Source organism: Meleagris gallopavo, chromosome 8 (assembly GCF_000146605.3).
Source record: "Meleagris gallopavo isolate NT-WF06-2002-E0010 breed Aviagen turkey brand Nicholas breeding stock chromosome 8, Turkey_5.1, whole genome shotgun sequence".
NCBI lineage: Eukaryota > Metazoa > Chordata > Aves > Galliformes > Phasianidae > Meleagris > Meleagris gallopavo.
Genome location: NC_015018.2, coordinates 6,996,018 through 7,007,075, shown reverse-complemented (window position 1 = coordinate 7,007,075; position 11,058 = coordinate 6,996,018). Strand labels below are relative to the sequence as shown.

At 37.2% G+C, this 11,058-nt stretch overlaps 1 protein-coding gene across 1 annotated transcript; it reads left to right on the top strand.

The window, feature by feature from the left end:
• Positions 1 to 5,767: 5,767 nt before the first annotated feature.
• On the top strand, positions 5,768 to 10,742 carry LOC104911898 (serine-rich coiled-coil domain-containing protein 2-like). Its single transcript, XM_010714227.3, has 2 exons — positions 5,768 to 7,270; positions 8,197 to 10,742. The coding sequence occupies exons 1-2, from the start codon at positions 5,833 to 5,835 to the stop codon at positions 8,415 to 8,417; spliced, it is 1,659 nt and encodes a 552-aa protein (XP_010712529.1). The 5' UTR covers positions 5,768 to 5,832; the 3' UTR covers positions 8,418 to 10,742.
• The last annotated feature ends 316 nt before the right edge of the window (positions 10,743 to 11,058 follow it).

Sequence of the window (11,058 nt, the reverse complement as noted above, 5' to 3'; positions counted from 1 at the left end):
TCTAGACCCAGGGAATAATTAAAGTGCAATACAATCTTTTTCAGACAATTATTTTTTGGTTCAGAGGGCATCGTAGTTGTAGTGGAAAGCCCTGAGATGTTAGGAGCAGGTATCTTGAAAGCATATCTTGAACGCGTTTCACAGCATTTTGAATATCTGGTCTTGTGTGCCTGTTTTCAACTGGACTCTGCTTTTATAAGCGTGGTGCAGAAAACAGGATGTAACTGTTATTTAAGGTGATAGATTCTGCCTGCCTCAAGACATCCATTTGCTGCTTTCTATTTGCCTTTCAGTTGAGAACTGAAAGGGTCTATTTCATTCATTTTCCATGCAGCCTGTGCACTGGTTAACAGTTCTGGTTTTTGTTTTTCCTCAGCTCTAGTGTAGTGGTGTGGCTGAGGAGGCTTTTCACTAGAAGAGATATTTCATCCATGGAAACCTTAATTACTTTCATCTTTCTATCTGTATTGTTTTCATGGGTAGAAATCTGCTTTTATTTTCTAGGAAAAAAAGAATGAAGGCCCCTGGAAGTTATCTTGCCGCATTCTTGGTGCTTGAGATACATAGATGGATTTGGATAAACTGTTGTTTCAGGTCAGCTGTCACTGAGCCAAGCAAGTGAATTAAGCAGTCTCTTAATTTTTAGGCTTTCTGGAGAAGTAATAGGAGTGTAAGGTCGGGCTTGGCATATGTAGTTACTAAACTTTTGACTTCGGCAACATCCATATTATGGTGGTAGAAATGCAATTAATGCTGCTGAGCTTGGCTGTAGTTGTTCTGTCAGACTGCCCAAACCAAGTATCAAACAGAACTGACTGATCTGTAATTGGTGTTTGCCATATGTGAACACTACTGAACATAATGTTTCAGGGTGAGTAAGGAAGCTTGTGTACTGTAGCAGCTGCCAGCTTCTTGTAGGCTGCAGAAAGGTGCTGCTTCTGTTATCTGAGAGTAATGAGGAGATGTTGAGAAGGGTTTCTAACACCATCCTTCCCTTCGAGCTTGTTTGTCTCTAGCATCATGGAAGAACTTGTTCGTGCTGGAATGGAAGTTGCTCAAATAAAAGCATTTTAGGTTAGACACTTGATGATCTCTTTATTTTAGTCTACTTAAAATTTGCAGGATGAGCAAAAGCTACATTGAAAACTGTTGGCATAGTGGTAGTTCTGTGGGATTGTTTGTCTGTCACCAGCCTGCTGGCTGCATTTCATCCTGCAGCTCCTTATTCCACGCTGTTATGACAGTAAGTGGAGGTTTGGTCCCACAAGTAACTGTTTGGAACTTCAGACTGCTATTAGCTTTCTGGCATGGGCTATAGGGACAGCAATATTCTTAAGTTGTCAAAGATGAAAATGTACGTAGATTGCTCTGAAAGTAATGCCTTCTAATTATATATGTGAAAACTACATCAGATACAAAGAACACAATAGCACTATTTGATAGAACAAATTCTCAGTCACAGAACTCTATTTTTCTACGTGTTCCCTGTCATTCTCTGTGAATTTTTGCTAGTGATGAACAAGAGCCTGCATGCCTCACTCATAAGGATCTCCACCAGCGGAGGTGACCCACTATTGCCACTGGTGAAATGCACCGTCTGCTGCCTCACTGCTCACATTCACTGCTTGGTCTCCATAAATGTTCAGCCAGTGTCAATGAATGTCACTGAATGCTGTTTCTACTGCATTTTTTGCAGTTCAGTGACACACCTGTGCTTTGTTCTCACTTCCATGTCAGACCCTATTTTGTCAGACTGCCTCTCTGCTGCCATCTGTCACACAACAACAACATGGAGTGGAATGTTGGTGGGAAGGTTCAACCTCTACTCCCATACCACCAACATCTGTCTCTGATGTCGTGAGCCAACATAATGAAGTAGTAGATATTACTTTCAGAGTAGCCCTTATATAAACTTTGTTTGCCACTTGCGTGTGAGATTCATTCTACAATGCGTAGGGTGGAGTCTCAGATGGAAAACCAAACTTTGCAGAGACGATTATATATAGGAAACTCTTCTTGAGGCTCTTGAAACAGAGATGTAGGTGTTGTGTTTGCTAGTTGAAGCTCATGTCAGAGGATCTTGCCTTGAGAAAGATAATCTTATATGGAAAGTGCCAAGGAAAGTAAAAATGAATATCCTTTCTTATTGCCAGAATCTTAAATATCCTTGAAAATAGGGATGTAGCACCTTTTCAATTGGTTCAAAGGGTTTGTAGATCTTAATTCCTTTTCCCTGGATTATTATGTATGCCTAGGCTCTTCATTATTAGTTTAACTCCCAATTAGACTTGTGGGAACTAGATAAAGCATTTCCCAGGGCAAAATGTGTAAGACTTGTTTGTTCAAATGTTAATTTAAGAAAAAATCCATAGATTGCTCAAATCTAAAAGTATGTTGAGTTTTTTAAGATACATAGGAACACAGTGCAGATTATAATGAACCTGAGTTTCGTGGAATGCAGGAAAAAAAAACTTGCAGGTACCGTGCTGCTTGTGAATGGAATCTTTAGTAGTAATGTATGTTGAAATTGAGGAAATTTGGGAGGGAACTTGGAAAAAAACTTCTAGATTTTTGGGAGAAAGTAACATCTGCCAGAGTGTGCTGTTAAGTTTTATTTTGGTGGCATTTGTACTTCAACCAAACAAATGAGATCAATAGTAGAAAATGTGACAGTAGTTACAGCTATGTAGATAATAAAACATAGGCATGTATTTGTTGTAGGCAGTACTTAATTTAATTATCTGAGGTGTTTGAAGCAATCAGTACACTTTTCTTGAAGATATTTTCTCTTTTCCCAATTAAGGATAAATGAGCAACACCCTTCTGAGAGAACTGAACAGTGTTTGAGTTTAATTTGCTGCAGTTGTTGGAGGATTAAAGTAATCTCATTAACTGGCCTCATTTAAATTTTATGGTCACCTGAGAGATGGTAGACAGACGTCAAAAGGGATTTATCGATACAGCATGAAAGCAGCTTTCTAGTTTAACTTTCTTGATTTTTGAAGACTCCTTTACAAGAATTGAGCTTTTTTTTTTTTTGTACAGTTGGGGTATCTTTTGATGGCTCTGTGTTATGTTGCTTGCTGTAAGTCAGCGCTTCATAATGTTAAGGATAATGTTGCGCATGGTGTTATTTTAAGTAACTATAATGTACTTTATTGGCATATATGTGGCATTAAGTGTCTTGGAGGTTGATGTTTGATTTTGATATTTCATTTTGATAAGGTACGCAGGTACACTGTAGGCAGGTTTCTTTTTATAGGTACGGACACATGAGATGCTTTAAGTGCCTTTTCTTACCATGAAATGGTGATCATTGTGTCACCTCAGGAGCGGTGATGTACTTTGTGAATGACTCCGTATATTTTCTTTAAGTGTATAGAAAACAGATTGAAGTTGGCTAGGTCATTCTAAGGTACAGTCTGCAGAGTGTCTCTCAGACCAGCTTCCACAGTTGCACAGAACAGCAGAATTTTATCATGTGCTACATGCTGTGTTGAGCACATATAGAAATATATGGTGTTTTACTAGCTCATAGATTTGTTATGGGATGCTTAAATTCAGTATAAAATTAAACTGTTGCTAAGAATGAGACTTGTATGTTTGTGTACAACTCAGCGTGGGTTATGTCTTCAGTGTGTGAGAATTCACTTAATGTTTGAAGACTGGGGATTTGTGTTTCTATCATAGAATATCAGAGAATGGCCTGGGTTGCAAAGGACCACAGTGACCATCTAGTTTCAACCCCTCTTGCTATGTGCAGGGTCGCCAGCCACCGGACCAGGCTGCCCAGAGCCACATCCAGCCTGGCCTTGAATGCCTCCAGGGATGGGGCATCCACAGCCTCCTTGGGCAACTTGTTACAGTGTGTCACCATCCTCTGTGTGAAAAACTTCCTCCTAATATCTAAACCTCCCCTGTCTTAGTTTAAAACCATCCCCCTTGTCCTATCACTATTCACTCCAATGCGTATATGAGTGTCTTCTAAATGGCTGTATGCTACCTGTTGCAGGATGCGGATCCTGATGTTTTCATTGCATTAGGAGCCCTGAAGAAGCTGTGGTTTCTGAGTATGTTTCTTTTAATATCTTTTTAGTTAGACCTACTTTCAGAAGCACAGCTCTGGGGCATCCTATTCATTTACAGTATCCTGGGGGTGCTTCACTTTGCTTGATTTTAATGCCACTTTGATTTTATCTGATGTGTTTCTTAGTGAGGTCTTGCAGCTTGGGGAGTGAGTCCCTTTGAGCTCATGCTTTCTGTGGTTACATAGGGTATTTCCTGTCCCTCAAATATAGTGGTACTTGCTGTGTGTTGTTTATCAGCGTGTTTGCTGTGGTTTAAGAACTTTGGTGTTTTTCAGTCCTGCCAGTGGTTTGTGAAAAGTCAAACACAGATAATAGTTTCAGGGAATAGGGTAAGAACTAACAAAATTCTGTGTTGGTAACCTTGTAAGACCAGTGGGTGGAACTGACTGATAAATAAAATCAGGATAGCAAAAGCAACATATTCTTTCATAGCTGTCTTCTACAATAGAAACCTCATTTTGCTAATACAATGTTTAATGCAAGAGTGAACTACGTGTTAATATACAGCATCAAAACTTGGAGACTTTACCTGTCCTCACTGTCTAAGTAGGCTTTAATAATAATATTTAGGCAAATTCTTTGTATTGTATTGCTGTGCAGAAGGTTGATACAGATAGAGTAACCTGCACAAATAGTAGAATGAATGTGTTTAAGTGTGGAAGTATTAAAACAAGATGGAACTCTCAAGGCAAGAATTGTTGAGGCAAAGATACTAGGCTTTTATTTTATGAAGCTGTATTGAGTAGACCAAAATGACATTGTCCTAATCCTCATTTTTGGTGAAGATGGTAGTGGAATATTTCCAAGGGGCTAGGGGGCAAAAGTCACAGATATAAGGAAAAGAATAAATGCTATAAATATCTTTATCTCAGGACATGGGGGTAGGTTTAAGTGTTCATGCATCTCTGCACAGAAGTCAAGTTCATTTGTGCCGAGAAATATTTAATCATTTTTAAGAAACGTGTTAACTTGAATACTGCATGCAGTTGCTATCCTGTAAGTCAGATTTTGTATGGGAACAAAAAGGCAACCAAAATCGGTGATGGTTTCCATATGAAGATGAAAAATGCGTATGGATCTTTATCCTGAATGGGAATATGGAAAAAGAAAATGCTGGGAGGAAGATGGATGATCAGTGATCATTTTTTCTTATCTTGTAACATAGAAGTTGGGGAATCAAAATGATCAGACACTTGATTATCATCAAATAAAAGCAAAGATTTGTATCAGAGTGAATTTCTGGAATTCATGGAGCTCTGAGACTCTATAGAACCAGAAATCCAATTGTATCTGAAGTATTTTGACAAAATCGGTGGAGAGAGAAGTCACTGTTAAATGGAGGGCTATAAATGCAGCTTCATGCTTGGGAAATTCTGGCATAAACAGAATTCAGAAGAATATACTGGGGACGGGTCCCAGTGGGAATGAGGAGAAACATACAGAGAACATTTGCTAGAATGCAGCTTTTGCCTCCCTGTCATGCCCAGGTGACAAAGATAATGTTTTTTTCTGGTTTTTGCTGATGGTTCGGGGTGCAAATATCTTTTTTCAGTAGAAACATTTTTCTTCAGAAGATCATCTTCAGAGCTCTGTTCTTGGGGTCACATTGAGCGTGTGGATGTAGTAAACACAGATGCAAATGCATGTGAAATTATATTGTTTTGTGTTATTGCTGATGGTCTAATACATTCTTTCTTTTTCTTAGATTCACGCACCCTCTGAGGACCAATGTACCCAAAAGCTCATGGAAGAAAAAAGTCAAATCAGGACATCCTTGGTTTCCAGGCTACCAAAATATGGAACGAAAACTTTAGGAAGCGTCTTACAACCGACGTCAAATGGGACAGCTGTTAATTTAGCAGGGAATAATGGTGGCAAAAATTTCAGCAAGCACAATGGCACTGTTAACATGTCTTCCTTCTCTTTCAATTGGAGAAAATCAAATAAATATCAGCTTCATGATCAAAATGAGAGAGAGACTAACTCTAAACATAATTGTAATGACAAATTAATTGATTCTGAGAAGTATTCTCAGTCTCAAGGAGCATTGAGTAATGATATGCTCAGGGTGGGTTTGAATAATACTGCTTCAATTGGGTCAAAAACAGCAAAGCAAAACAATATGTTTGTATCGTCTACTGAGGAATCAAACCCAAAGTCTTTGCCTGGACTGTCTAGTTCAGCAAAATTCGCCAAAGGTGCCCTGTCAGGAAGGACCTCATATTCTGGACTCAGTGCTCCAAAATCACACTTAAATGGATTTTATGGTAATCGGGCAATGGTAGGTTTGCAGAGACCTAGGGCAAATTCTAATGCCTCAAGGACAAGTTCAGGAGAAAGCCTTGTACACTCTACAGACAATAGCAAGTCTTCTTCCTGTGAAAAAATGGTAAGATCACAAAGTTTTTCACATTCCATTCAGAATGCTTTCCTTCCCGCTGCATCGTTAACCAGGTCACATTCCTTTAATAAAGCTGTGGATCTTACAAGGCCTTATCATAGTCAAAATCTAGCTGCTAGGACATCTCAGAGGTCAACTCTGTGGTCAAGAAATGCAAGACAGTTGGATGTACCCAATGGAAATGAATCTGTGAAGTATGGATTTACAAGGCCATACTCTAGTATATCATCTCCTTGCACAAAGAAGTCCTCGCTGTCGAATGGATCTGGGTCAGCTCCTTCTTTTGGATACAGATTAAGTCGGCCTTCTCTGTTGAAGCCTACTGGCCAGCGGTTTGCTGGAAATATTATTGTGGATGGTGGCAAAAGTACAACTTCTGACACGTATATATTGGAGAACTCTGAAATATCAACAAATATAAATAGAACAATTGAGAAAAATAGCATTGTAGAGAGTAATGCTCAAAGAACAGAATCTGTTGAAGGCCTTCGTGAAAGCATGGGAAAACATGGATCAAATGTCATGTGCATGAGCGATGATGGAGATGAAATATCTATATCTTCTTTGTCGTCCTCTGAAAAAAACGACTTGAGTGAAGACTTCAGTGATGATTTCATAGATTTAGAAGATCCAAATAAAACAATACAAGCACAGCAGAAGGAGAGCTGCATTCAAGAGTTAGAGCACGGGAGCATAACATCAGTAGAGCCGTTTGCTTCTCTCAAGGAAAGTGGAGGATCTTGCTGTAATGCTGATGACTGGCTTGATATAAATGTGTCTGGTAAATACTTCGTTGCACTTGATTTTAAATTTTTGGTACTAAAATGAAGATTCTGTAATTGTTATTGTTACTTTATATGTTTAACCATTCTGTTTTTTTTTTTTTATAACAAAACTATACTAGTCTATCTATTTTCTCACAGTGCATTTTCTGCATAATAGTCATCTTCTTAAAGCATGATTTTTTTTTAAGAGCTCTTTTTCTTTGGAATAAATTTTTAGTAGTAACGTAATTTTAAGTAGTAACGGTAGTTAGTAATTAGTACTCTCATGGTAAGGTAGTGGAATTCCTCTTAGCCTTATTTTGACATATATTTATTTTGGATTTGTGGTCTCTGCATTTTTCTCCTCTCTATAGGGAGAAACTGTAGAAGCTGTAACTGTTTTAAGTAGTGGGAGTAAGTGCAGGGTGTGTTATTAATTAATTTTTAAAATTGGAGTGTTACTGGTTTTCATTTAGTGGCATGCTGTATTAACTCCTAAAGGCAATAAAAAAAGAGAAGGTGCTTTAAAGTCTGTGTTTTCACATCCCTGATGGACTTTTGTGGTATAAACCTATGTTGAAAGACTTCATAGTTGAAAGTTTAGACTTATCTTTTGAACCCACTTTATTAAAATCTTTGTTAAAAAGATACAGAATTCTAAAAGATAAATTTTCTTGAGGGATAGATTACTGCATTGTAAAACGTTAGCAAAGATGTAGGTTGAAAGGGTTCTTAGTTGTAACTCCCAGTCCAGCCTGAATTTTTTACTTCCTAGGGTGAGTGGTGTTAATACTATAGAATGCTTTTGTTTAGAATTTGTTAGAATATGATTTGGAAACATTAAAACATGAATAATGCATGCATTTATTTATTTATCTTGGAATATTTGATTGTTTTTTGATTTTTTTTTTTGTTGTTGTTGGCTGTTTTTGTTTTCTTTAAGCAATGGATGACAACAGTGAAAGCACAAAGCACACTGCCGAGAGCGCGATTTCTCCAGATATGAATTACAGAGCTGGGTCCTCTTTTGAGCTTTCTCCATCTGATAGCTCTGATGGCACATATATGTGGGATGAAGAGGGACTGGAACCTATTGGAAGTGTCCATCCATGTGGAAGTTACGAGTCATCTGAAATGAACAGCATAGTATGTATTTGTGTATAGCCTGAATATTTGTAGTTTTCTATTAAGTCTCTTGCTGAACTATATTTAAAAAATAGAATTAATGTTATTTCTTCTTACTTGATAACTGTTTCTTCTTTCCCCCGTAGTTGACAGATTTCTGAAACTGTTCTGTTAAGGAATTCCTGATTCTAGACAGATGGCCTTGAAACAGACTGTTTACATACATGTCTTCCTCATTCCCAAGTTGTAACAAAATAGATCAATCCTCATGCATTTTCGTGGTAGCACTCACCATTTACAGAAGGAATTTCTTTATTCTTGTAATGCTAAATATCCTTTACCAGTCTTGAAATGTAAGAGTGAAAAAGCAAGATAATAGCAAATATCTGTCTTCCGTTGCCTTGTTTCTAGGCTGTATCTGAACATGATCCTTTTGAACACAAATTTATTTTCATTTGTCAGTTTGTTCTTACATAGTATCTTTGAAGTAGGTACCTGGCTGTATTTCGTCAGGTGGGCTGGACTATTTGTATGTCTGGAATACATAAGAGGAACAACTGTTTTTTTTTTTTTTTTCCTAAACATTGCTGATCTGAATCAAACATCCATCCATCTAGAGTGGATGGAGAATAGTAGCACTCCTCCAGCTGAAGTAAGCTAGCCAACCTCTGGATCCTGGCAGCTTTGATGAAAATATTGTTTGTTCTTCATCCCTTTTTCACAGAAACAATATTCATATTTACTTATCTGAGTTGTTTAATTAAGACTGTTCAGATTTTATTAACATTACACTAATATTTTGAAACTTCTAACAATATCCATGTATAATTGATTGGTTTTTCATGCTTCTGAAGTTTTAGGAGTGTTAGGTATTATGTCACCTGTGCCAGTATCAGCACTGTGGAAGCACTGTGGTACTAATTCAGGCTTTGATTTCTTATTTTACTGGGGTTGGCTATGCTAGCCCTCAAGTCTGAACAGCATAGAATTGGCCTGTAACTAGGGCGTGCTATCTAATTATATTGTTAGGTAGAACTACATACAAATTTCTGGTGTATTTTCAGCCCCTTATGGTAGGGTTTATTTTCTGTCTTAAATTATGGTCCTGGGATGTGGTGCATAAAGAAAGTTTAGAAATAGTTACTAACTTCTCTTGGTAATTACGACTGGCTTGAAAAAGCACTGAGATTTTCCTAGCGTGAACTTTGTAGCTTATGGACATTTACAGGAAAAAGTTTAGTGTAAAAACAAATGCCCATCTCCCTGACACACACATGAATGCACCTGGAGAAGTTCTTGAACTTTCTTCTTGGTGAATTTTAAATACAGATATTTGTGATACACGCAGTGGAATTTATATAACAATTAAGTTATAATTCCCACTTGCTTTTGGATTATGGAATTTGTTTGGTGGTCTGCATATATTAATTCAGGCAAACGTATGAACTGATGGTCAGTCATAGATGGTCTGTTGGGTTAATAGAAGCTGTTGTAAGTCTCGTACAGCTGAGATACATTAGATGCTTTTGATATTTTTTCAATATTTTATTGAAGGATAATCTTATTTGATTTAAAATGGATTATGAAACAGTAATTGAAATCTGGCTTGAAAGAGACAGATGGATTTTAACTGCTTTGCTTAAAATTTATTTGCTCTTGGTGTGAAATCCACATCTCAGTAGAATGAATCTGTTTTGTCACTTACTGATGTGACTAGAGTTTCAGCCACAGAGTCTAAGATGGTTGTTTTTTTCTTTTTTTAAATATCTCATGTTTGTGGGAGTTTTTTGTTTTGCTTTCCCTTTGTGATTGAATCTTTGTTATAGAATGTTCCTTTCCTGGGTTTCAGAATTAGTTTGAGAGTGTGCAGAATGGTTTATGACCCTAGGGGCATGGCTAGTCTGGGAAATATGCTTTTTAAACTTGCATATTTCTTACAGAAAATAAGCTTGCAGGAATAACACTGTGTAATATTCAACCTGTGGTACTCACTGTTTTCTTACAGTTATCTTAGTTGCAAGTAATTGAGCATTGCTTTATGTTTTTTAATAATTCACTTCTCTACATGACGTGGATAATCTTTTAAATTGACTTTTCTTTTTCTGTTGTACATTCTCTCCAGTGGGTTAATGCCAAATCCGTAGTTCTTGTTCTGTGGGAAGGTGGACTTGTAACAAAGTAATCCAAAATTTCCAGCTCTAATAGAAATACAACTGCAAGTAAGATTAAGATAATGTACAGCTATGGAATAAAAAGATTTTTTGGATAAATGTAAGGATTCCTTATAAAGTAGTATTTTGTTGTCTTTGATAAGGTGTCACCCCTTAAACTTTACCATGTGAGATAAACATCACTTACCCAGTGTTTGTTTCTTTTTTTTTTTAATTGAGCTCTATGATACTATTATAAAGTGCTAAATATATTTTGTAAACAGTACAAATTTTCAGTGCTCATTCCAAATGTGTAAAAATTGAGTCTTCATACTGCGCTGGCAGCACTGTGTAACATCCATTGCAAATGTTTTCAACACAAAGTCTTTCTGAACTAAAAGAAGTGTTTGTAGATTTGAACACAATTTAAGTAGTGTAATGAAAATGAGACGTGGTTACATCAGGGAACTTTTCATCAGAAACAATTGCTGATTTAATGAGGTGTTCAGTACAGAGTATTCAGAAGGTCC

Bases quoted from the DNA above. Each gene is read 5' to 3' on its own strand.
- LOC104911898 (XM_010714227.3), top strand. From the start codon at position 5,833: ATGGAAGAAAAAAGTCAAATCAGGACATCCTTGGTTTCCAGGCTACCA. The intron at 7,271-8,196 runs GTAAATACTTCG...GTTTTCTTTAAG, and splicing joins GCTTGATATAAATGTGTCTG to CAATGGATGACAACAGTGAA.